The 25,816-nt window shown below is 56.3% G+C and overlaps 3 protein-coding genes across 5 annotated transcripts in view; 2 read left to right on the top strand and 1 right to left on the bottom strand.

Annotated features, from left to right (window-relative positions):
• The window catches only part of LOC128349411 (D-beta-hydroxybutyrate dehydrogenase, mitochondrial-like), a 196,840-nt gene that overhangs the window by 126,305 nt on the left and 44,719 nt on the right, over positions 1-25,816 (bottom strand). The gene's annotated exons all lie outside the window — the stretch shown is intronic.
• Positions 1,919-19,777, top strand: PPP1R2 (protein phosphatase 1 regulatory inhibitor subunit 2). Of its 2 annotated transcripts, none has more exons than XM_053305632.1 (6): positions 1,919-2,361; positions 2,688-2,795; positions 4,005-4,082; positions 6,599-6,699; positions 9,302-9,475; positions 17,898-19,777. In XM_053305632.1, the coding sequence occupies exons 1-6, from the start codon at positions 2,099-2,101 to the stop codon at positions 17,912-17,914; spliced, it is 741 nt and encodes a 246-aa protein (XP_053161607.1). In that variant the 5' UTR covers positions 1,919-2,098; the 3' UTR covers positions 17,915-19,777. The 2 variants fall into 2 exon arrangements, with proteins under 2 accessions (XP_053161607.1, XP_053161606.1); XM_053305631.1 differs by lacking the exon at positions 17,898-19,777 and adding an exon at positions 10,084-10,276.
• The window catches only part of ACAP2 (ArfGAP with coiled-coil, ankyrin repeat and PH domains 2), an 85,655-nt gene continuing 83,496 nt past the window's right edge, over positions 23,658-25,816 (top strand). Inside the window, exon 1 of one of the 2 annotated variants that reach the window (XM_053305622.1) lies at positions 23,658-24,371. In XM_053305622.1, coding sequence (XP_053161597.1) covers positions 23,986-24,371 — 386 coding nt within the window. In that variant the 5' untranslated portion in view covers positions 23,658-23,985. The remainder of the gene's footprint in view (positions 24,372-25,816) is intronic. The other variant, XM_053305621.1, reaches the window with a different exon arrangement.

Below are 25,816 nucleotides of genomic sequence, written 5' to 3'. Positions count from 1 at the left end.
CCCGGGCTGGGGCCCCCTTTCCCCACGGAGCACTCAGGGGGCAGAACCACCCAGTCAAAAAGCTCCGTGATTACAATGGGACAGGAACGGGGGCGGGGGGGGGGAGGAGGAGGGGGGGCAGGCCTCGGGAGACCCCCAGGCAGGCAGCACTGAGGGGAAGAAGAGGGCAAGGCAAGCCGCCCCTGCTCCCCAGGCCTCCAAGCCACCTCCCCAGGACTCGGCGGGGGGGGGAGGCAGAGGGAGGCCCTCTTACCACCTGCTCGTCTCTCCTTACCCCCCCCCCAGCAATCCCGCAGAAGAGCCTCTCCAACCAAAGAAGAGAACCCCCCCCCGCGAGAGGAAAAGCCCACCCTTATGGGAAGAGGCTCCCATTTCGGGGTCTGGTTCGCGGCTTGGCCGTCTGCCTTGGCCTCCAGGCTCCGACCGGTCAACCCTCGGCTCACTCCTGGAGGCAGCAGGAAGACCCTTTGCCTGCCAGGAGGAGCAGCCGGATCAGGCTCGGGAGGCCCCGTTCGGTCAGGGGGGGGGGGCTGCCCTCCTGGACCGCAGGGCTTGAGTCGGAGTGGCCGCCTTAATGGAAACCCCCCCCCCTCTCTCTCTTGCACTCTGCTGCTCTGTGAAGAGACCCTGGCTCTCATGGCTCCCCTTCCCCCCCCCTTTTAAAGGCCTTAATAAGCCCCGGAGGGCGAAGTGCGCTCCTCTCCATCTGGGGCCTGCCCTAGTCACACGCCTTGGGAGGCCCCTTCGGTCGGTCCCACATCAAAATGAAGTGGGGGGGCGCCTGCTGAGGATGGCTTCCGGCCCAGGAGTCCGCCCTGAGAGGAGTCCCATGCCCCTCCTTCCCTCCGGCTCTGGCAGGGGCACACCCCACCTCTGGGGGGGGGATCCGAGGGGCCTGCAGCAGCCCAAGCCTGGCACCTTCTCCATGGCAGCTGTCCAGGCGAAGAAGGGGCTGCGGGTCCCCAGAGGGCCCCCAAATGCGGAGGGGCACAGCCTGGCAGGGCAGAATCTGCTCCTGCCTGGAGTGGGGGGGCAGGGTCGGGGGGGGGGGAAGCCAGCTGTGCTGAGGCACAGGGAGCGGCTGCCTTCTCCGGAGCCAGACCCTGCTGGGTCCATCCGGCTCCGGTACGGTCTACCCAGACTGGCAGCAGCTTCTCCAGGGTTGCAGGCAGGAGGCTCACTCAGCCCCATCTTGGAGATGCTGCCGCCCGGGAGGGAGGGAGGGAGGGAGGGGACTGCTGCCTGCCTGCCTGCCTGCCAGCCAGCCAGGGCTCTCCTTCCCCGAGCGCGGCCCCCCGCCCCCATCCTCTCTGGGGTCTACCTTTCAGTGCTCTCACACACGTCGTCTCCCATTCCAGTGCAAACCAGGGCAGATCCTGCTGAGCAAAGGGGGCGATGCCTGCTTGCCGCTCCCCACGAGCAGCTCCCCCCTCCCTCCCTCCCTCCCTCCCGCGGCTCGCAGGGCCTCCAGGGGCCGCCTCTGAGCGCCGCGCACGGAGGGATGCGGGGGGGCCCCTCCTCCTCCTCCTCCCCCTCCGCCCCCCCCCGGGCCGCGGCGGCACAGCGGCCAGGTTCTGCTGCTGGGGGCGGGGCAGGAGGGGGCAACCGAGCGCTCCAGCCTCCCGCCCGGCTCGGGGCAGGAGGCCTCCAAGCGGCGGGGGGGGGCCGGTGGTCGGTCGAGGGGCCTCGCTCCGTGGGGGGCGGGGGGGGGGTCCAGGGGAGGCGAGGCTCGCCGGGGGCTCCTCTGACTCCCCTCTGACGGGCGGCGGCAGACAGCCTCTCGTCCCCAGGCAGGGGGTGCGCGCGCACCACCGCCACCCGGCGCGTCCAGGGGGGCCCTTCCATCCTGCCTCACCCTGGGCGGGAGGGAGACCTCGAAGGAAGGCAGCGGCGGACATCCAGGCACCGGTGAGCCGCGAACAGCGGTGCCCAGGCGGACCCCGGGCGAGCTCGCGTGGCCGCGAGTTCCGCAGGCGGCGGTGGAGCCAGGCGGGGGGCGTGGTGGCGGCGGCGGCGGCGCTCGCTTGTGACGCGCCTGCGCAGAGCGCGCCAGGCTGCTGCTGCTGCGCTGCGGGCGGAGGAGGACTCGGAGGCCGCCATGGAGCCGCCCAAGTCGTCGCCGTCCTCCTCGTCGCGCCCGGCGCCGGTCAAGGGCATCCTCAAGAACCGCTCCGGCAGCGGCGGCGGCGGCGGCGGAGGGCTGGGCCTGGCCGCCGCCGCCCACCACAGCCCCGCCAAGGCGGCCCGGCCCCCGGAGGCCGAAGCCCCGCCGCGCAGGCGCCCCCCCGGCCGAGACCAGCCCCAGCAGCCGCCGCCGCCGCCGCCGCCGCCCCAGGAGGAGCCCGAGCCGCCGGAGCCCGGGTGGGTGGGTGGGGGGGGGTGGGGAGGGGCGCGCCTGGGCCCCGGCCTGCCAGTGGGGGGGGGGGGTGGGGGGCGCCCCTCCTGGGCGGCGGGGCCAGTCTGGGGGGCTGCTCCCCAGAGCGGGCCCCCCGCCCTTTTCCTCCTTGGGTGTTGCGGGGGGGGATCCCGCCCCCTCTCCCCTCCCCTCCCCCCAGCTTCTTCGTCATGCGTTGAGGAGGGTGGGTGGGTCAGGCGGGGGGGCGGCTCCTCCCCCTGGCCGGGCCCCCGAGACCCCCCGCCCGGGGCGAGGCTCGCCTGACTGCCAGGTGTGTGTCCGGCCCGCTCAGGAAGAAGAGCCAGAAGTGGGACGAGATGAACATCCTGGCCACCTACCACCCGGCCGGCAAGGACTACGGCCTCATGAAGATCGACGAGCCCAGCACCCCCTACCACAGGTACAGCCCGACGGCACGCACACACACCCCCCCCCCGCACCTGCCAGGAGGGGGCTTGGGGGGGGTGGGGAGACCCTCCGGACCTGACCCCCAGGCCGGCTGCTCCCCGCTCCCGGCCTGCGCCATGCCCGGGGGGGGGGGCCTTGGCCTGCTGCGCTCTCCCTCGCGGGTTTGCTGGCTGAAGACCTCGCTGGGTCCAGAGGCCTTGCCCGGCTCTTCAGAGCAAAGGGCCGCAGAACCAGAGGATCAGGGCTGGGTTGTCCTGGGCACCATCGGTACAGACCGCTGCTGGTTCCCTGTGGCATCCCGTTTCCAGACGACACGGACTGCTTAGGGGCTTGAGGTTTTGTGTGTGTTCTTGCATTAGTTTTGTACAAAGAGTATGTCATGTGGCACAGGGCAGGTCGAAAGGAGAGCACACCTTCTCCTCTTTTGCCCTTTGTTGTAGAGAGAGTCACGCCAACCTTTTTTTGCTGATACTCCTTAAGTATCCTGGTTGTCCAAGCAAACTCTACACCTTGCGGCTTGTTCTCAGATGAAGAATCAGCCGCTGCGCAGAACAGGTTGGCATTCTGCACTGCAGGGTCCTGACAGTCTCCAAGTTCTGCCTAGAGGGTCTGCCCGCTGAAACTATACAACCCAGCCACAGCACCACACAGCTTCCATAAAATCTGCAGTCTTAGCTCTCCCACAGTCCTGCACCTTTTATAAACATTTTAAACCACTTTTTAATTAATGTTATATAAAAGCGTATTCTTACTTTTAACTATTTAAGTTCTTTTTAACTGCAGCCTTTTGGGCTACTGATTACTTAGATTGCTGTCCTGCTTCTTGTATCAGACAGTCGTAGTCTTAATTTAAAGATTACTATTACTTCTGATTTTTATAGTTCCATAATAACAGTTTCATTTCTCTTTACCATATGCCTATATTGTGTCATTCACCTCTAGGCTTTTAGGACATAAAAGCATAACACTTATCATGTTGTTATTATGTTTTTATTGCTCTTATTCTGGTCTAAGACCCAAATAAAGGTGATTGATTGTACAGCACCTTGGGTTCTTACTGTAGAGAAAGGCACTTGATAAATATAATTACTTGCAAGCTGTAGCGGAGTGTGACAGGAGTTACTTCCTCCAAGACTACCGCACGATGTTCAAGTGAGAGTCACAGTACCAAAAGCTCTTGATGGTTTTTGTGTCTTCTCAGTATGGTAGGCGATGATGAGGATGGAGCCAGCGATACAGAATCCAATGAAGCCTTGACTGCAGATGTGTTGGCTGAAAAGTAAGTGCTCCTGAGAGCAGGTGGGTTGAGCTTAAAACAGGGCAATTTGCTACCGGTTTAAATCAAGTGAGATACAGTTGAGTCTTGTAGGGACGTCTGCCATGACAAACGTAAGAATAGCCCTGCCGGATCAGGCCCAAGGCCCATCTAGTCCAGCATCCTGTTTCGCACAGTGGCCCACCAAGGGACAGAGGACGTAGGTTCCTATGACTCTGCTCTTAGCTAGTGGTGCTATCTGCTGGATTGCTCAATCCATGTTGCCATGGGAGGACGCTCCCCTTCTGTCTTCTGCATCTGGTGTTGGTGTTCCCTCTTTTTGTTTTCTCTACCTTCTCTCCATGGTTACCTGTTGCTTTTAGTGCCCTCTCTGAGCTGTACAACTCGACCGTGGCCATCGCTCCCTCCACTCCTCTTGCTGGCTTGTCTGATGTATCTCTCAGATGTCTCATTGCTACCTCCAGCTCAGCATGTCCAAGACTGAACCATTTTTCTTTCCTGTGGAGCCCTCCTCCCAGATTGTTCTCTGCATCCGTCGACAGCATTGCCATTCACCCATGGAACAGGCACGCAGCCTTGACATTGTCTCTGATTTATTTATTTATCAAATTATACCCCGCCCAAACTTACGTCTCTGGGTGGCCACTTACGTCTGGTGGGAGACGTAAGATTCTTCTCCCACCTTTGCTCAACACATTTGATTAGCTGCCAAGTTGCCACTTCTCTCAGTACATCTTTGCAAAAATCAACACATCTTCCATGTGCTAAAACTGCTTAATGCTGTGATCCTCTTCCACTTTGACTGCTGCAGCCTTGTTCTCCTTGGCCGGCTTTTTTCACAGTTTTGATCCTATCAACTGGATCCGAAACCCTGCTGCCAAAATCGTTCATTTTCCCCATTGTTCAGACTGTGATGCCCTTTTCTGGATCCTTTCCTGGCTTCACACTTCCCTTTCCTATCCAGCACAAACTCTTTGTCTTAGGGTGAGACCAGTTTTTCAGCCCGTCTTTCTCTTTATATAGCAATAGCGATAGCACTTACATTTATATACAGCTCTATAGCCGGAGCTCTCTAAGCGGTTTACAATGATTTAGCATATTGCCCCCAACATTCTGGGTACTCATTTGACCGACCTCGGAAGGATGGAAGGCTGAGTCAACCTTGAGCCCCTGGTCAGGATCAAACTTGCAAGCTTCTGGTTACAGGGCGGCGGTTTTACCACTGCGCCACCAGGGGCTCTCTATTCCTGCCTGTGATCTCTGTTCCTTCAACTCTACCACCTTCCAACACGCCAAGATTTCTTGCATGCTGTCACAAGTCTGCTTTTCTCCCTTGCTGTCCTCTGTGCACAGAACACTTTTCTTGAACATAGAAAAGGTTGTATGTCTTTTAACTTTTGTAAACCGCCTTGGGATTGTTTTTAATGAAAGACGGTATATAAATTTAGCAATAAAGAATAAAAATAAATAAATAGAAGTGCTGCTTGGATCTCTCCTCAAAACCCATCTTTTTCATATGCTCATTTGCTTAATCCTCATTTTCAACCTTAACCAAGTTTGAAACGTGTTACTGTATTTTCCCACATTAATCTCTTCTTCCCCATAGTATCTTTTAAACTGAGGTCCTTGAGGGCAGAAACCTCTCTTTTTTGCCTGTGTTACTCTCTGTAAGGCATCATGCAGTCGAATGGTGTTGTATAAGTAATAATTCCTCCCGCCTGCCCCCCCCCCCCGCGATAATATTTAAATCCACACACTACATAAACGAGCACATTGGTTTGCAACTCTGCAGAGCCTTTCTGCAGTCCAGGAGCACAATCTCAGACTGCAGGCTGTCAGCCCCTCCACGTGGCAGGAACATGTGCTTAGAGAGGAGGCATCTTTCGGCTTCACTCTTTCTGTATGCATGCAAGCACATGATCACATTCTTGAAAGCTAAGGCCACAGTTTTGCTTTTGCATACGTGTGCATGTGGTCAGGCTGTAAATGTCCAGAATCAAGGAAGAGTAGCTAAGGGGCAATGCTGTATTTATGCGCAAGACAGAGGGTAAATTGCTCTTTAAACAGGAGGAGATGCCAGCAAGGTGAGCTGTTTGTGTCCCCATCTCCTCCTGCTGAGACTAGCTCCCCACCCCTCCTCCCTTCCCACAGAGGCTGGAAGAACCCACTGTCCTTTGAGCATCAGGAGAAGCAACAGCTTCCATAAGGCTGCTTTCATTGGCTTTCATTGCCCCCTGCTGCCCCTGCTCCAACTGACACTAAGCCCACCCCCGACAGGGACTGGAAGACCATCCTTGCCAGTCCTTTAAATATGCCTTTTCGTGTGTTGGTAGAATGTAAGCCTCCTTGAAAGCCCTGTCTGCTGCAGAGCAGGTTAAAATGCTTCAGTAGAATGTCCATGCTGCTTGCTTGGAAGGAGTCGGGCAGTTCTGATCTGAGATCTGAACGCACAGCAGAGTTCAGGAGGTTGGCGTGCATAAAGTAGGAATCTTACCTCTTCTTATGGTATGTTTGTGCAGGTTAGCAGCTGCAGCAGAAGGTAAGGGGCCAAAGATCTTAGCTGAGCAAGAGAGCACCGATGAAGAGGAAGATGACGAAGACTTGACTCCTGAAGAACTGGGTATGTCTGCCTTTGTTGTTGGTCGTCTACAGCGAGCAGGTGTATAATTATGGAACACTCTGGGAGTGCCAAGGGCTGGATGGATATGACTTTCCCAAGGCTGCTCTGAGAAAGAGGAAGTGCTGATCATTCCTGTTTTACAAGTGAGAAGTGGAGGCAAAGCTTAGATGTGCTGGGATCCCTCCTCTCACAGTTTGTTAATCCCCATGGCATGGATAAAGAGGGAGGGGGGGTTGTGTATGTCCCCCCTCCCCCGGCCACTGAATTGACTGTCATGGTTTTGGATAGGAAGCTGACTCTGCTCTTGACACCTCCCCCCATGTTTCAGTTGAATTGCTCACTTGGACTCTTGTTGCCACATACAGTATTTGGCTTTTTCAAAGCCAGCAGTTTTTATTTTTTATTTATTTTACATTTCTGTCTCACTCTTGGTTGCCAATGGGAGGAGGGAGGTAGCAGGCTGGATCCAGTGTCTTCGAAGCCGGTCTTCCATCTTCCCGTCTTTCAATTAAGACTGAGAGATGCTTGGAAAGAGCGGCCCGTCTGCAGAAGCTGTGGCATTGGCTCCCCTTCTGAACACCAGCTCCAGTTGGGAGTGCTTGGCTCGTGGCGACCGGAGCGGAGGCCATCAGATGTCCGTGTCAGAGCAGGCAGTGGGTTTGGGGGCGTCTACTGCTCCCCATGGACTCTCCATCGGCTTGCCCATGCCTGGCTCCAAAGCAGTGTGGGCTGTTCTTGGAGTCCTGCGTTTCCCCTGGACTCTCCTCAAGCAGGGAATCTCTCAGTACATTCCAGGCCGTGTGAGACTTGGCAGCATAGGCCTGAGCTAAGGCCCACCACCTCCCCAAATCTATGGGGAGCTGAGGGGAGAGGGGCCAAAGACACGAGCAAACGGCACGACATGCTGCTGTGGAGGACCCTTAGTTGCCTTGGAAGGAGCTGCTTCTTCCCTTGGCCCGTCTGACTCGGGAGCCGGTTGCGGCTTCAGGCAGGCCGGTGAACCAAATCAGGAGATCATGGAGAAAGCCAGAGGTGTGCAACTTCCTATCTGAGAAGAGTTCTCCCCTCCTCCTCATTTGCCTAGCTCCTTGGCTTTCTTTTCCTTTCTCCTGTCTCTTAACCAGCTGTTTCCCCTTGTCCTTGTACAGCTGAGCCCTTTCTGGCTGCCTCTTCCAACAGCTGGATCCCAACTGCTCTCTCCTTTCAGAGGCTGCCTTGGTAACTGAACCTGCCTAGCAAGCATAGCGTTCTACTAGCCCCTGCAGAACAGCCCCCACAATCGGGTCTGGTGGTAGCAAGCATGAATGGTCGCCATTGCTAAGCAGGGTCTGCCCTGATTTGCACTTGAATTGAAGACTACATGTGTGAGCACAGTAAGATCTTCCCCTGAGGGGATAATGGAGTCACTCTAGGAAGAGCACCTGCATGCCGAAGGTCCCAAGTTCCCTCCCTGTCTGCGTCTCCAAGAGAGGGCTGGGAGACACTCCTGCCTGCAACCTTGGAGAAGCCGCTGCCAGTCTGTGTAGACGAGACTGAGCGAGATGGTCCCGGGGCCTGACTCAGTCTGTGGCAGCTGCCTATGTTCCTAATCATTCTTCATTCTCCATTTCCTCTGGAGCTCTCCTTGCTTGTGTAGAACTGATGGCTTCTCGGTTATGCACTTATTTCCTTCCACGTTGGACCTGCCTGAACTTACAGCTTGGCACCTTCTGGACAGTGGTGTAGAACCTCCCAGTCAGGGCTGGCCTTTGGGGGAAGTCAGTCGAGGGAAGTGGGAAGCTAGTTGGAGCTGGGATGGAATGGGATGTGGTTTGCTGGTGTCTTCTCTCACGTCTTACTTCTGCATGGCTTTAGGGATGAGATGCATCTCAATACCCATGAAGGTGTCCTATGTGAATCAGCCAGTGATGGGCATCTAGCCAGTCATTCTGGGATACCTCCCTGAAGGCATCCTTGTGGAAGAGTTTGGCCTCCTTGGTTTAAAGACCAGAACAGCCGCCATGCATCAGGGCTCTGTGCAACTAACTCCTTTGCCTGCTGGGATGGCGAATGCCGCTCTTGTCAGTCAGGAGTCAGGAGTTCCATGAGCAACATAAAATGGTGTGAAGGTATAGGACCTGAAGCACCTGAAAACCAGAAACGTGTTGGGGTGAACACAAGAACCTCACAGCCCTGCTGGGTCAGGCCCAAGGCGGCCCATCCAGTCCAGCCTCCTGTTCCCCATAGTGGCCCACCAGATGCCTCTGGGAAGCCCACAGGCAAGAGAGGAGGCCGTGCCCTCTCTGCTGCTGCTGTTGCTCTCCTGCATCTGGTATTGAGAGGCATCCTGCCTCTGAGGCTGGAGGTGGCCTCAGACTAGTAGCCATGGATAGACTTGTCCTCCATGAATTTGTCCAAATCCCTTTTAGAGCCATCCCAGCTGGTGGCCATCAACACATCCCGTGGCAGAGAACTCCCTAGGTTGATTATAGGTCATAGTACTTGCTTTTGTCGGTCCTGAATTTCTTGGCAATCAGTTTCTCTAGGGTTACCTAGAGAGTGCTGGCTGTTGCCCCTTGGGCGGCTCTAATGATGTCCTGGATGCATTTCCTCCTTGCTGCAGAGAAAAAGAGGCAGTTCGAAATGAAGCGGAAGATGCATTACAACGAGGCCCAGAACATCAAACTTGCCAGACAGCTGATTGAGAAGGAGCTGCGTGGCGAAGCGGCCAGCGAAGAGGACGGCGACGAAGAGATGCAGGACACGGCGGGCTTGGAAAGGAGGAGCCCCGAACTTGGTGAGGAGCGCTGATTCTCCCCGCCGCCCTTCGAGAGCCCATCCCCACTTGCTTCTGCTCCCGGAGTCCCTGCGCTGCAGCCAGGGGGTGTGTGTTTTGCAGGGCTGGGAATACAGTCTGGGTTCCCAGATCCCCAGGCGGCTGGATGGCTCTAGGCTTGGCTTCTTGCAGCCCTGACACGCTGTACCAGTTGCGGTGCCTCCTGGGTGGTGCGCTTGGCTTCTGCCCGACCCCCTTCGGGCACTTTTGGTTGCCCCCTGGCCAGGCCGTTGCTTTGAATCGGCAGCCTGGGCAACTGAGCTCTCTGTCTCCTGAACTTGCTGCAGGCCTTTTCTTTCTGGCCTTTGGGACTCTTGTTTGCGTGGAAGCAGGTACTGCGGAGATGAAAGCGGCTGCAGCAACTTCTTTTCCTCTCGGCTCTTCCATTTTGCTGGAAGGCCAAGCTGCTGGGTTTTGTACCTTGTGTGGACTCTGGCGAGGCACCTGCGATTCCAGCAGCGAGGCTCCCGTGATGTGCCTGAGCTGTTTGAATGCTGCCTGGCCGGGGGGGGGAGGGGGAGGGGGGTCTCTTTTCTGAACCGACCCTCGCATTTGTATTTGCGTTCCAGATGCAGCACCCGGCAGGCGGAATGTGTCCTTCTGCTTCAGCTTCCGTTGAGCCTGTTTCTTAAACTTGGCTGTGTCCCCCTTGGGGCGGGAAAGAGCTTTTTCCTCCTCCAAGCCCCTCCCGTGTGTCAGTTCCTTTCCCCCTCCTCTGTTGAGGGTCTCCTTGGCATGAATAAACTGAGTGCTTCTCCATGAGATTTCAAGAACTAGTCAATGCCTGTCGGGCTTCTGCAGGGTCCCAGGCCTGGTGGCTTCATTCACCAACACGTCTCTCTGAAGTAGCCGCATCCAGGTTATTAGCTGAACTCTTCAGGGCTCCCTTGGCAAGAAGCGACACTGGCCTTTCTCCCACATGCAGTCTGAAACCAGCCAAGAAACCAAGGGGCCCCATTTGCCGGAGGGGAATGAATCAGCAGGCTGGAAAAGGCACCTGAGATATTAGAAAAGAGGCGTGAAGGGGACCCCGTGGCAGGTTCTGCTGGAGAGTTCCTCAGAGCAGCCCTGCTGAATCAGGCCAAGGCCCATCGGGATCAGCCTCCGGCTGCCCACCGAAGCGGGGCTGAAGGCGGTGGCGAGAGCCATTGGCTGCTCTGGGGCTGCTGCTGGTTCCACCGAGGGGGGGACTAGGGATGTGCAAAAAATTTCGGGCACAGAACGATCTGTGCCCAAAACGAACAATTTCGGGTGATTCGGGGCCGAACCGAATCACCCCCGATGTCCCCCGATATTTTTCGGGCACGAGCCGAATCACCCGAATTTCGGGCACGAAAAATTCGGGTGATTCAGTTCATGGTTGATTTTTGGCGATTTTTAAAAGTTTTAGTGACTTTGGGGCAGTTCGGGGGCATAGCATGGGATCTCGGCAAAAGTAGTGGGGTGGGGTGGTAGTGCCTAATGGGTGCAGGCTACCACCCCAATTTCAGGGGGATTGGGCAAAGGGCTGATTTTTGGTAAATTTCTGAAAATTTCATGTCTTTGGGGCAGATTGGGGCATATTGGGGCAGAAAGTGGGGCCTGGGGCAGAATAGTGGGGTGGGGTGGTAGTGCCTAATGGGTGGAGGCTACCACCCCAATTTCAGGGGGTTTGGACAAAGGGGTGATTTTTTGAGAATTTTTGAAGTTTTAGTGACTTTGGGGCAGTTTGGGGGCAGAAAGTGGATCTGCCCCAAAATAGTGGGCTGGTAGATAGTGCCTCATGGGTGGAGGCTACCACCCCAATTTCAGGGGGATTGGGAAGAGGGCTGATTTTTTGAGAATTTTTGAAGTTTGGGTGTCTTTGGGGCAGATTGGGGGCAGAAAGTGGATCTGCCCCAAAGGAGTGGGGTGGGCTGGTAGATAGTGCCTAATGGGTGGAGGCTACCACCCATCCCCAATTTAAGAGTGATTGGGCAGAGGGGTGAATTATGGTGAATTTATTTGTATGAGGTTTGTCTTCATAAGGTGAAGTGTGCTAAATTGATTACTTCCTCATATCAGGTGTGAATTCTCATTCTTTCATAGCAAATGAGCTATTTTTCAATTAAACAACTCTCATGACCCCACATTCACTTTTTCACACTTTCCTTTACTATGAATAATATGAGGAAGTAATCAATTTAGCACACTTCACCTTATGAAGACAAACCTCATACAAATAAATTCACCATAATTCACCCCTCTGCCCAATCACTCTTAAATTGGGGATGGGTGGTAGCCTCCACCCATTAGGCACTATCTACCAGCCCACCCCACTCCTTTGGGGCAGATCCACTTTCTGCCCCCAATCTGCCCCAAAGACACCCAAACTTCAAAAATTCTCAAAAAATCAGCCCTCTGCCCAATCCCCCTGAAATTGGGGTGGTAGCCTCCACCCATTAGGCACTACCACCCCACCCCACTATTCTGCCCCAGGCCCCACTTTCTGCCCCAATATGCCTCAATCTGCCCCAAAGACATGAAATTTTCAGAAATTTACCAAAAATCAGCCCTTTGCCCAATCCCCCTGAAATTGGGGTGGTAGCCTGCACCCATTAGGCACTACCACCCTACCCCACTCCTTTTGCCCAGATCCCATGCTATGCCCCCGAACTGCCCCAAAGTCACTAAAACTTTAAAAATTCACCAAAAATCAGGATTTTGCCCAATCCCCCTGAAATTGGGGTGGTAGACTCTACCCATTGGGCACTACCACCCCACCCCAAAATTTTGCCCCTGGGCCCCTTTTTACCCCCCCGAATCGATTCGGATTCGGATTAAATCCGAATCCGAACCGAATCAAGGGTGATTCGGGTGACCCAGATTCGGGCACAAAACAGAACAGGGGTGATTCGGTTCGGGTCCGAGCCGAATCACCCGAAATCCTGAATTGCACACCCCTAGGGGGGACGCCGCCAGTAGCAGCCTCAGCCAGTGCTGTGAGTCGTGAGTGTCCCCAGGAGCCAGCTCTTGGCTAAGGGAGCCAGGAGAGCCCTTTCTCAAGTGGCAGTTCTCTTCTCTTGCCTCTGGCCCTCTCCGTCCCCGCACAGCCTTCCTCCAGGGGCTGTGGCTGGTCTTTGCCTTTTGTCTCTTTTAGATGGTGAGCCCTTTCGGGGCAGGGGGCCGTCGTCTGTCTTCTGTCTTTTTCTGTGTGCACCGCTTTGAGGACTTGGGTTGGTCTATAAATAGTCGTTGTCGTCGTGGCTCACCAGATGTCTCTGGCCCTGCTCCTCCTCCTGTGGCTCCCCTGCAGCTGGTCTCCAGAGCCATCCAGCCCCCGAAGTGGAGGGTTTGGAGGCGGCCCCCCTGCGGTTTGGTCTGATCTAGCAGCGGATGAGACCACCGATGTTGTGCTGTGGGAAGGGCTGCCTCTTCCGCCTCAACCTGCTGCCAGTCCAGTTTCATGGGGTCACCCTGGGCCCTTCACTTCCTCCCTGCGACGCAGAATTTGTCGTCCTCGGGTGGTGGTGTTTCTCCCCGCCCCGCCGCCACTAAAAAGCCCCCGACATTGTAGCCTGTCCTCAAGAGGAAGGGGCTCTGCCTCCCTGACCCTTTGGGTTGCCGTCTTGTGCACCTTTCCCAGCTCTGCCCTCCTGCTTGGGAACCAGAACTACATACATTGCTCCAAGTTTGACCATCCTGTGGATTTGTGTCATGGCTTTTATCCTATTAAGAGTTTTATTTGGGGCCCCTTTTCTACTATTCTTTGCGTGGAGTTTGCTTTTTCGACAGCTGCTGCCTGTTGCATTATTTCCATGGCACTGTCTGTCATGACCCCAGGATCTTTTTCTTGGTTAGTCGCTAACAGGTCAGAGCCCATATTTTTGTAGGTAAAACTGGGATTTCCCCCCACCCCAAAGTGCATAGTTCTTCACATACACTGAACTATGTTTGCTGTCTTGTTTGCCCATTCACCCAATTTGGAGGCGGTTTGCTTGGAGTTCTTGCCGTTTGGTTTGGTTTGGTTTGCACCACTCCTGACAGCTGGTTGTCATCTGCCGATCTGGCCACCTTGCTGCTCAGCCCGCACTCCCACTCGCTTATGAACAAGTTGAGAAGCGCAGGTCCCTGTCAGATCCTTGGAGGACCGGGCCATTTCCAGCGGAGGGAATGGAATGCAAGCCTGCTGCACTCGCCCTGCGTTCCCAGGAAGTGGCTGGTGGCAGGAGAAACGGGGTCCCCACTGCAGGGCCCAAGGGCAGATGGTGGCCGGTGGGGCTGACCTTTCCAAGACCCTCGCTAGGGCAGCCCACTTCACTCGGGGGGAGTCGTCCCACTGTGTTTAGTTGGGCTTCCCCCCAGGCCAGTGGCCATAGGATTGTGGCCTCGTTGAGTGGAAGAGGCCTGTGAGAGGAACTGGGGTGCGTCATGGCGCTTCCAGAAAAAGTTGTTTTATAAAGGGAGAAACCAGGGAGATGAGCTGGCTTCTGTGTGGCCCTGAGAGTCAGAGCAGGGATCGCCTGGGCAAGGGGTCCCACTGCACTAGCTGCCAGTCCATTTCCAGGCACAATTCAAGGTGCTGGCTCTTGGTTTTCAGCCCTCATTGACTTTGGCCCCAGGTATCTTAAGGCCCAGCTGAAGCTAGGGGGTCACCGGCGCGGGGGAACTGCTCCGTGGGCAGATGCCTGCTGGAGCACGTGGGTCAAGTCCGGGAGACGGGGCCTTGCCTGAGTGATCGCCCGAGGGCTGCGGGACTCCTCTCAGTCAAGCTCTGGGTGGCTCCTTGGCTGCTAATCCTTTGGAGGTGCCCGAAGACTGTCTGTTTCACTCAGGCCTCTGGTTATTTCTTTCCTACATCTGTCTGCACCCGGCTCTTCCTGCAAGGAGGCCAGCACAGTGGATGTGGTTCTGTTTATCCTCACAACAGCCCTGTGAGGTAGGTGAGGCTGAGAGAGACGTGACTGGCTCTGAGTCGCCCAGTGAGAGGCATGGCTCAACAGGGATTTGGACTTGGGTCTGAAGCCCAGCACTCACCACGATAGTGAGCAGTTGTCCTCTTCCTTCCTTCTAGTTTTTTGAGCTATTTGTTGGCCTTATAGTTGTGTTGTGTGTTTAATGCAGAATATGTATCACTCATTAAAGTCACAGTCATACACTTGATGCAACAAAAATTGTGAGTTACAGAAAAGACCAATGTGACAAGCTAGACATTATTAGAACGCTAATAATAGAAGTTCATTTAAGAATGGATATGTCCCATAGTACTTTGTAAGGAAAAGCTTGTGAGGAGGGCGTCTCCGTCCTGTGTGTTCGTATTCTGGTAGCCTTGGAGGAGGAGCCTTCTCTCCAGCAAGCTGTCCTGCCCCCGGGGCCCTCGAGTGCCTTTTTTTTTTTTTTAAAGTCCATTTTGGCAAGGCAGTATATGCCACGGGACCACATCCCTCGAGGGCTAGGGTCCTGTGCGATTTCCATTTCAGACCATGACCCCTGCTTTAGATACCAGGCCTAAATCATTTTCAAGGACTTCTTCCGGTATCCCAATAATCTTACTCTTGGGCCCTTTGAGAGCACGTATCTAGTTATTTCCCCTAGTTTCTGCAACATCTCATTCCAAAAACCGCCTGCCAGTGGGCATTTCCACATCATGCGGTATATGCCTGTTCCTTCTGACTTGCTCTTCCCGCTTTGACTTTGATTCAGGTTGTAGATGTGTTTTTGCCTGATTGGGGTCTAGCACCAACAGAATTGGACCTTTAGGAAACACTCGCTCAATGATACGCTCCTCCAACTGTTTCCCCAAAGCCGTTCCTGTCGCTCTTGCACCAGCCTTTCCCCCGTGAGTCTGAAGTGCCATTTTCTTGTATGGTTAACAGGTTTGTCGCTCGGATCTTGTAACAACCTATAACATTCCTGTTTGACCTTTTGGCAAGGGGAGTTTTATCATGCATTCTGCTGGTGCAATATCTCTTAAGGTTCTGAAACGCTGCATCAGTTTTTTTACGGTGCTCTGTAGCTGAAGGAATTGGGACGTGCAGGGCTGATCCCCTCCTCCTTGCTCCCTTGCTCATTCTCCAGTGAACCTTTTATCACAGCTAACTCTGAGTGCCCTCAAGTGGATATATCCCCTCAAATCTCCATATCTGGGGCTCATGCATGGCAAAATAAGTAGACCCCACAGAAGCTAATGGTGACAGTCCTGGACTGGCTTTACTCAGTGTCCCAAGTGTCCAGGGCATTTCCTGTTGTAGTGGGTGGGGGGCGGAATCCACCCCTGCTTGTTTCTGAGCTGATCTTGTACTCCTTCATGCTCTGCTGTAATCTCTCCTCTCTCCCTCCCTCTCTTTTTAAAATGCCACTCTGAGGTGATAGCTAGCTGGGCTGGATTGTAAGTAATACACTCCTACAGTCAACAGACCCGCTCTTCCTTTAATCACGCTGACGGAATATTGTCTTCTGAACCAGACAGTAGGGCTGTTCTCCTGCTTATTTGTGGTAGGAGAAGCCTCCACCCCTAATGCGGGTGCTGTGTGTGCTCCCGAATTTTGACTGGGTGATAGACCAGAGGAAGAAGGTTGGAGGTGGGGAGCTCCCTTGTCTGTCAAGCCCCAGATGGCAGGAGGGTTTCCCCACCGACCTCCTTCCAAGGCTGGGGACGCAGTCAGGGTAGGGTGTGCTTGCAATCTCCTCCCACTACTCCAATGATGATCGCGAGGACAACCCTAGAGTCTACACTGTCATCTGTGTTTTGCCAGTTTCCAAGAATAGACTGTTCAAGGGAACCTTTGCAAACAGAATATCCTAGGAAAGACATTCATTTTTATAGCTGTAGTCCTGCCCATCCGAGAATGAAGGGTCCACCATTGCTCCAAATCATTTTTAAAAATCTCAATCATATTCACTTATTTTACTCAAGGTCTTCTTCGCCCATTTATCTCGGTATCTTGTATTTGTTGAATATTCGTTGTATTATGGGGGTCAACTTTCTTATTTTATCTTACCTGACTGGCTCTTCCAGCTCTTACTCTTGTTGCTGATTATATTTCTACTTTTGTCTTACTCTGACCTAAGAAATTCTGCTAGAGCCGGTTCTTATTCTATTATTTTGGGTTTTCAATTGTTCCTTTGCTCTAAATTTCAGATTAAATTTTCTACTTTTGTTCTTCAAAATCTGCTCTTAATTGCCCCACTTTTAAAGAACAAACCTTAGTCCTTTCCTCCTGTTTTTTATTCCCTCCATACTTAACTTTGATTCTTTTTCTGTTTTGTATAGTCCCAAGCTGCTTCTTGTATTTTTCAATTTTTTGCTCATATGTTGCCATGTAGATCAAGATTTTAGCAAATATTTTCATGTTTTCTGACTGACTCACCTAAAATTTTTCACTTTCCTATTCATCGAAAATTTAAATCTCTTTAACTGTGAGATAACCAGTCTGTCTTCTGATTTCTTGTACTTTGCAGCCAGTAGTTCCTGGATAATATTACAATAGGGTGGTCATGTTGCCCGATCATAACGTCATCTTCACTTTGGAGGGGTTTTTTGGCCCGTCTGAATGAGACACCACATGCCGTGTTTCTGCCCGTGCTCCCTGCGCCCCTGGTGTGTCCACACTGCTGCCTGCTCTTACTCTCTGGCCGCCACTCCCAGCCCCCTTGCTGTGGCCAGGCCCAGCCTCACTGCCGCCCGTCACCGTTCCCCAGCCGGCCACCAGGGCGTGGGCCAGTGGGGGGAGTCCTTTCGGCGGGGGGGGGGGGGCGGGGGGCTAGTTGGCTGGGGACGGAAAGGCACTGCTGCAGCAGGCGATGGGGAAAGCCAAGGTGGCCAGGGAGGGGGGGACTTGCCGGAATAACAGGAGGGGTCTCACACCCACCGAAATCCCCTGGATACACAACTGTATCCACGGTTGGCCACGCTCCCCCAGATAAAGTAGGTGGAGCAGCTGAAGTGCGGGGGGCGGGGGGTCCAGGCGGGTTCAGGCAGGAGGAAGCTGCTCTGCTGGGCTGGGGGCTGGGCTAGGAAGTGGCTGGCAGTCCAGCCGCCACGGCCACCAACCCCAGGCTGGCCGCCTGCCGCTTATTTCTTGTTTCCAGGGTGGTGTTCACACCCTGGAGTCCCAGGACAGAGGGTGGCGGGATGAGTATTCGGTAAAGCCTCGGATGCTCCATTTCCCCGAGACGGAATGGACTTGCCGGTTGGGCTTTGAAGGGTCGCAGTCTGAGTGCATGTGGGCGAATCGGGTCTCTGGACTCCTCGGGGAGACTGGCAGAGGACTCCTCCAAGCCTTGGGGTGGGGGTCTCGCGCTGCAGGAGAGCGCCGCCAGGACCCCGGTGGCCAGCGCCCGGCCAGCGCCTGCCCCCTCGCTGGGTGTGCGGTGCCAGCCTGGCCTCCTGCGAGCCACCTCTGCTCTTTTCTCTTTTCTGCAGCACCTGCTCGCTCCTAGTGACTCGCTGGAGAACATGGCCCCAGCCTCGAAGAAGTCTGCTCAGGACTGTGGCCGCTCCTCCTCCGGCCATGCCTTTGTGTCCACTGCTTCACGGTTCGGAGGAGCGGGCCGCCTCTCGCTTTGTGTTGCCAGGAACGGGTGGTCAGTTGGCCAGGTGGCGACGCGGCTGAGCTGGCTGGCTCTTGGGCTGCCTTCCCGGGGCGGGGGCGGCGGCTTGGCTCAGCACCTGCAGCCCAGCTTCTTCAGGTGGTGTGAGGCTGTCGCTCCTCTGCCTCGTTCTGAAACCTGCAGACCACCCAGGCACTTCGTTTTTCTCTCGTTCTCGTATTTGGCTCCCCTCTAGGACTGGCCGCAGGCCTCCTGCAAGGGCTTTCAGGCTGACATGCCAAACTGCACTGCCAGGAGTGGAGACACCCCTGCGAGGAGCAGCTCTCTGACTGGAAGGGCTCTTTGGGAAAGGGGTGGATTCGTAGAGCAGCTCTCCCTCGTGTGGTATGCCCCCCCCCCGCCATCCCCCCCACCCGGCCCAGTTGTCCTTCTGCTCGGTCAGGATGCTGTGGCTGCTCTACGTGGGTGTTGGCAGGTGAAAAAGGAAGCAGGAGTTGCCTTCTGTCCCTGTCTCTCGGAGCCTCCTGCCTGTTGTGTGAGAGGTGTTCTGAGCCTAGAGTTGACTCGCAGATCTCGCCCTGCTGTTCTCTTGGCCCCTCGGAAGGGTGCGTTGGGGGTCTGCTCGGCCATTCCAGCCACCCCTTGCCATTCCCAGCTTCTGTATCCTTGAGCACTACTGTTTTTATCTCTATATAAATAAATAAATAAAGCAAGCAAGCAAGCAAGCCTCCAGATAGAAGCCAGCTCTGAAGTCCTTCTTGGAAGAGGACTGTCTCGGGTAGTCCCAAACACGTGCCTGTTTCCCCCGTTAGGGCAGTCTCTAGTCCTTGACTTGTCCAGTGGGTTGTGTGCAAACCACTTGGCCTTTAGAGGAGCAGACGACACCCGCTCTGTGGTTTTGGGGGTGGAGATGGGGAGAGAGACCCTTCTTGGAGGTCCTGAGCAGCGGTGCCTAGTTGATGGGAGCAGGTATTGGAGGAGCGCCAGTGGACAGGCTTCGTTGGAATTACATGGATGGAGTACTTGGAAAGTTCTGCTTTAGATGTTGAATTGTGACACAACTCCATAGAGTTCTATGGACCTGTTTAAGATGATTTCTTGTCGTGTGTGTGTGTGTGTGTGTGTGTGTGTGAGAGAGAGAGAGAGAGATGGAGAGATGGGGTGGGGGGGAGCCTATATAAAATAATGAAAGCGATTTTACAGTACTCCTCAACTATGAAGTTCCCCTAAAACCTTAATTTCTTTGCACTCTAGAAGAGATGTGTGTAACCTCTGCCAGTACAGTGATGTGGGATATTGTAGCAAGCGGAACTATTTCACAAGAAGTCCAAACGAGACTGCACTATATAAGTTTTGCCCCTCCATGGTAGGAGTGTGGCTTCCTGGAGTTCTCTTGGCAGATCCGGCATCCTTTCCCCTCTTTGATCTTGGCCTTTTAAGAAAAGGAGAGGGTAACTTTTTGTTGCAGCCTTTTCTTACTGAGAGCAAAAGGTTCTGGGAGGTTATTCATCATTTGTGAGGCTTAATTCTGGTAACCTGGCACAGTCCAGGGATGTGTGGGCATGGCACTTGTGGGAAAGCGGCATATGGATTTAATCAGCACGTGGAAGAGAAAAGGTGTCCCCGGCCCTCTTCCCCAGGACACCTTGCCAGGCTGTGTGGCTTCCCCCCTGTGAGATTGTGAGCCCTCTGGGCAGAGCTTGTCCCTTGTATTCTGTACCGCACTGGCACTGAATAAATATGAACACCGTCGCTGACTGCCGTTGGCCTCCTTCCTCAAGCCGCCTGGGGGCGTGTGTGTAGGCTCCCCTTGCCGGATTCCCCTTTGCAAGGATGGCTGTGGCGGACCCCCGACCCACAGGTAGGCGAGTCTCTCCCCCCCACCCCATTTCGCGTATGCCAAGATCGGGTGTCTATGCCCCGACTGCAGATACGCAGAATTGCAAAGGCTGAAACCGTGGATAATGAGGGTTGCCTGAAATACCAAATGAAGTGAACCTCTGTTTAAAGAATATTCCAGATTTTAATTCAATCGGGTAATTTATACTTGACCTCTCAGCGTTTTCCCACTCACTAGTTACCTCAGTCCTTGATTGTAGTTAGTAGATGAAGCAGCACGACTTGTTCTCTTCAAGCAGAATTTGTACTAGGTCTAGGGACGTGCAAAGAGGTTCGATGTCGAACATGTTCAACTGGTTCGGTTCGACTGTTCGGGGTTGAACCGAACAACCCCAAACTGAACCCCCCTGGGGGTTTGCAAGGTGTTTGTTTTAATTTTTTTAAAATTTTTTTTACACTTACCCGCTCTGGGGGAGTTGTCTGGGGTGGGGGGGATGTCCGCGGAGCTCCCCCCTGCCGGCCTCCCTTATTCCTGAAACGGCTCTTTGGCTGGTTTTCGGCCTTCCCCCCCTTGGCACGGCGGCCATTTTGGAGGCTGCTGTGTCTGCAATCGGCCTCTGTGTCACGCAGGAATAAGGGAGGCCAGCGTGGGGAGGGGGAAACTCCATGGACACCCCCCCACCTCAGACAACTCCTCAAGAGGGGGTAAGTATAATCTTTTTAAAAAAAACTTTAAAAAAAGAATTTGCAGGGGGGGGGGGAAGCCGGGACCAGGGGGCGGGGGCTTCGAGGGGGTACAGGAGCAAACTGGCATGGTCCGGTTTCGGTCCAGTTTGGACTCGAACCAGGCCAGGTGGTTCCTTGCACACCCCTGGCTAGGTCCTTACTGGCTTAAGGAGGCCTGAATACCCAGACTCGCTCTCCTGGACCACCTCTTCCAGTCGTCTGGTGTCATTGAGATGGAATAACCGAATCCATTCAGAAATAGCCTTCCAGTGACCCTCCACCTCCAAATGACTGCTGTCCCTTCCTTCTGCCTTCCCACTCGTTTAGCATCAGGATAGCCTGTATTTCTGCTAGAGGGTCGTTGGGGGATTTAAGACTTGCTAAACATTCCATTCCAGTCCTTTGTTCACCCCAGCAGTTCTGTAAGAGAAAGCGGCATCTCGCTTGAAAGGAGTTGGAAGGGTTAGGGTCTGTTGCCTTCCAACAAAGTAATCAGTTATTCTGCTATCTATGTATTCATCCCATAATTGCAAACATGCTATTAATGGTTTTAAGCGTTTAATTCTGGAAAATTAAGATTATGCGGAGATACTTGGACGTAAAATGTCTCGCCTGATTCTTCCTGGACGATAGCGCTCTCATTGAGTGGAGAGGATCCACTGATTTCTACCACAACAAGGACAGCGCAGGGTCGGCGCCCTCGCGGTGTCTTTTGAAAATGGTTGATAAAGAGATGGCTGATCTTGGTGGTGCGCTTGAGTTTTCACCATGAGACGGCAAGTTGAAGCACTGCTTGGGAAAGCAACTTTGCTCAGGGAAGGGGAGGCACCTGTGGGGGGGTGGGTGTGCTGTGCCCCCCCCCGTCCGCCCCTGGGCTTCTGTGCACTCCTTTTTCTCACATGTGCTCTGTTGGGCAACAGATGGGCCCTCTTGACTCCCCCCCCCCCGGGGCGGGGGGCAGGCGCAGTTGTTGCAATGGATCCGCAGTCCGTTGACTTTAATCTGCCTCCATCTCCTCCTCCCAAGGCTCCTTCCTTGGATGGTTGGCGGCTGCATTGCTTCATGGCCACCTTCACTGGTGGTGTTGGGGCCCTGCTGCTGAGGCCCTGGGGCAGGTTGGCTGTCCTGCCTTCCGCTGCTTTGGGACAGGTGTGGCAAGAGGAGTGCAGCAGAGTCCAGGTGGGGTGGCATCCCTCCTGTCCTGCCTCCTCCGGGCTGCCTGCTTGTGTGGTGCCTTGCTGTTACCGCTGGGCCTGGAGAGAGGGCAGGGAAGACGCCGCAGCGGGGAGGCAAAGGCAAGGACCCCTGCCTGGCCCGGTCTGGCCACAGCTCCAGGAGAGCGGAAGGCGGCTTGGTTGGGCTGCCCGGCGTGTTGGCGGGGGGGCTTCTCGAGAGACAGAAGAGCAGAGCTCCTGGCTGGCCTTCTCGTGACTCTGCTGCCACAACTGGGCAACAGAGACAATGGCCCACCTCTTCCCCTGAAGCATGCGTGTTCTGTGAGCCACTCGGAACCTTTTTGTTGACAAGCGGAATTATAATAAATAGCAAAGGGAAAGATGGAGACTCGGTGGCCTCGCATCACCATTGCTGGGCTGGCCCCAAGGGAAGGCACCTGCCCCCCACCCCACCCCGTGCACTGCTCAATGTGGCATTCTCATCAAAGCTCTGGATTCCTACCAGCAAATTCCCAGCAGACGCTCATTCTGTAATCTGGAGAGCCCTGAGAAAAGGCCACACGTGGCAGGCCTGGGTTGCTTTGCCTCTCCTCCTCCACTCAGCCGCGGAGCATGGCTGGGGTGATGAGGAAAGGATACCTAGAGCAGGTCCCCTCCCGTGGGCCCTCTAGTCTTTCATCGGTGTGTAGACTCAAGGCAGTGCGTGCGCATGTGCACTCTGCGTGGGACCTTCCTGGTCTCAAACGTGTGTGCACACGGCGCGCAGCCTCTGAGGGCACACTGGTCCTTCCTCAGCCATGCCTTTGCCCTTGTCAGTTGCTTCCTTTGCAAAGGCCTGTGCTGCTTGGAGAGCTCTCTTCTGCCTGCTCTTCGCTTGTGGGCTATTCTTGGGTCCCTCTGGGCTGGCCATGTGCCTTCAGCAGAGTCCTGCAACCAAGCTGCTTCCATGTGTGGTGTTGGTGGCTTTTAATCCACACTGGGCCCATTTAAGTCCCCAAGAGAACTTGGACATAACCACGGAGAGGCCATTCTTCCTTGGACAGCGGCAGGCCCTATCCAACCCCTCCATAGGAACATAGGAAGCTGCCCTATACTGAGTCAGGCCCTTGGTCTCTCTAGCTCAGTATTGTCTACCCAGACTGGCAGCGGCTTCTCCAAGGACTCTCTCTCTGCAGGACTCTCTCTCAGCCCTGATCACCTTTCTCTGACAGCTGTAGTGTTGGTATCTGCACAACAAATTCAGAATTAGGTGGGGTGTTGATTGAACATCAGTGCTGCTTGAATCTGCTCGTCTGAACAGAATGGACCGTCTTTCTTGGGCATTCCAAGGGCTGGGTCTTTTTCTTAACCGCCTTTCCAGCAGGCTTAGGCGATCACCCGGCATTCTGTGTATCCGGGCCGTGTGTGTGTCACCCGCTATCAACTTTGCCGGGCCTGGGCCAATATGAATCATATTGTAGGGACACACAAGGACAGCCCTTGTGGAAGGCCCTGGGCAGCTGCTCTGGGCCCATCTGAGCGCAGTGTGGTCTGCACGCGATAGCAGCGGCCCCTGCAAGGCTGCAGGCGGGAGTCTCTCCCAGCCCGATCTGGAGATGCTGCTGCTGCTGCTGCTGGGGAGGGACGCCGGAAGAACCTTCGGCGGGGGGGCGGGCGGGGCCCATTATCCCCGCGGGGGAACCTCTTCCCGGGCTCGCACACGGAGTCTTCCCCCCCCCCCCCCATGCAAGGCAGGGCAGGCCCAGCAAAGGGCAGCGCCGTCCAGGCCGGCTGCGCAGCGCTACACGCGAGCAGCTCCTCTTCCTTCCTCCACCTTGGGGGGCGGGGGCGGAGCTTCCTCGGCTCCTCCCTCCTCCGGGCTGCTAAGCAACCAGGCTCTGCCCGGCCGGCAGCCTCGGGAAGAAGAGGCCTTCCCGTTCTTCCAGCGGGAGAGACTTCGTGAGGCGCGGCGGGGTGTCCTCCAAGGCAAAAGGGAGAACGACCGACGACTTTTCGCGCCAGGCGCAGCAAAAGCAACGACGGGGGCGGTGCCGCTTCCTGGGTTTCCACAGGCAGCTCGGACTTCCTGGGGGAAGGAAAAGGCTATCAAGCCCGGAAGTACTGCCTGGGCATGTCGCTCTTGTTTCTTCCTTCGTCTTCTCTTCCTCCTCCTCCTCCTCGCTGATTGGCTTTCGAGGAAAGTCCTCGCTCGCAGCCGAGAGGCCGTCCCGTCTCCCGGAAATGGGGCGGGCCAAGGAAAGAGGCCTCGGGCTGGCGGCCTGGGGTTGGTCCAGGCGCCCCGGCTCCTTCCATGTGATTGGCTCAGTGAAATGCTTGTTGGACGCCAGCGGAGGCTGGGACTCCTCCGGCCAGTTGCCCGCCACGATTGGCCCGCTCCCAACGGCTCCCTTCGCGATTGGTCGGTGGGTGACGTGGCTGTGGACCATCTCGGCGGCTGCCGCTAGAGGAGGAGGAGGAGGAGGAGGAAAGGCTAGAGGGGCCGCGCCCGGGACCCGGCCGCTGCCTCCGCCTGCTTGGCCGCCCGCCCCGGTCCGGTCCCTGCAGAGCGCGAAGATGCGGGAGACCGTGGACTTCGAGGAGTGCCTCAAGGACTCGCCCCGCTTCAGGTGAGCCAGCCGGCGGGCTGCAGGGCCAGGAGGGCGTTCGTCAGGTCGAGCTGGCGCTGGCTGAGCTCGGGGCGCTCTTGGGCGAGACCCGCGCCGCCTGCTCTGCCGGGCGAACGGCCAGCCTGCAGGCAGCGCGCGGGAGGGAGGAGCCGCAGCCCCCCGGGCGCCCCCCTGGCTGGGCGGCGGGGCCCGGAGCGGGGCTCCCGCCTGCCTCCCAGGGCGCTCCGGAGCCTGCCGAGGGGAAGACTCGGCGAGAGCGGCCGGCTGCTGGCGCTGCTGCTGCCCGGGCCTGGCGTCGTCCTGCGGGCAGCTCGGGGCTCTCTTCCGCGGCGGCGCCCCCGGGCCGGCGGCTCTTGCCTGCTGCCTGCCGAGGCGGAGGCGCGCTTCCTTCAGGGTCTGCTTGGCCTCACAACCACCCTGCGAGGTAGGCGCGGCTGAGAGAGAAGGGCCCGGCCCTTGCCCGCCGCGCCCTCTGGAGCTCCGGCGCCCCCCTTCAGGCCTCCCTGCTCCCGGCCAGCCTCCACCTGTGCTGTGGGAGGCTGCTTCGTCGGGGGGTTTCCGGGCCTTTGGCCGCCCCCCGGGATGTGCTTCCTTGGGGACGCCTCCCTCCCTCCCTCCCTCCTCCCGGTCTTCAGCTGCTGCTGCGGCGCTCCAGGAAGACTAAGCTCCTCTCCCCGAAGACTGAGCCCCGAGGCTGCTCCGAGATGGAAGGCCCTCTTCACACACGCAGCTCCTAGCTGGTCTACGGAATTCACTGCCACAGGATAGGGCTGTGGCCTAACGAGGGAGTGCAGGGAGGATTCAGAGGTAGGATGCTTCTGCATCCGGTGGGCCGCTGTGGGCAGCAGAATGCCAGGCGGTGGCGGCTGCTCTGGCCTAACCCCGCAGGGAGACCCCTGAATAGGGGAGGGGAGGGTTGGTGACCGTGGCGAGGTGGCCTGTGCCACAGAAGCCAGCCCGACCCACGCCATGGCGCCCTGCCCCCCGTTGTCGCTGTGGCGGCGTCTGTGGAGGTGGTGCCGCACGCCCTTTGGGTGCAAAAGGTCCTCAGGGAGAACTGCCGTCAGCTCGTGAAGGTGGCGCCAGCGGGCGCTGTGGTCGGGCTCCTCGCTGCTAGCAGTAGCAGGGGTCCATCTCCTTATTTAGATCAGAAGATGTCCCCCCCGCCCCTTCTTCTGTCCTCTGCTTTGCAGAATGTCGGGCTCCTCCCCGGCTGGCTGGCTGGCTGGCCCCGGAGCCCAGCTTCAGAGGCAAGCACAGGAGGAGCTTCCCTGGCAGAGGCAGTCTTCCTCCTCTCCTCCTTCCCCTCCTTCCACAGCCCCCCCCCCACCGAGTGCCTCTGCAGTTTGGAGACCAGGGCCTCGCTTCGGTAGCTGTCTCTGTTGAAAGGGGTCCCTGAGCACTTGCCCGCTGGATGCGGAGTCGGCCAGTCTCCGTGTGACTGG

Source organism: Hemicordylus capensis, chromosome 3 (assembly GCF_027244095.1).
Source record: "Hemicordylus capensis ecotype Gifberg chromosome 3, rHemCap1.1.pri, whole genome shotgun sequence".
Lineage (NCBI taxonomy): Eukaryota > Metazoa > Chordata > Lepidosauria > Squamata > Cordylidae > Hemicordylus > Hemicordylus capensis.
The sequence above is the reverse complement of the archived record's forward strand: the minus strand, read 5'-3'. Positions and strand labels throughout refer to the sequence as shown.

Excerpts from the sequence above, each read along its gene's own strand:
- PPP1R2 (XM_053305631.1), top strand. The coding sequence starts at position 2,099 with ATGGAGCCGCCCAAGTCGTCGCCGTCCTCCTCGTCGCGCCCGGCGCCG. Across the intron at positions 2,796-4,004 it reads CCCAGCACCCCCTACCACAG|TATGGTAGGCGATGATGAGG; the intron begins GTACAGCCCGAC and ends GTGTCTTCTCAG. Across the intron at positions 4,083-6,598 it reads GCAGATGTGTTGGCTGAAAA|GTTAGCAGCTGCAGCAGAAG; the intron begins GTAAGTGCTCCT and ends ATGTTTGTGCAG.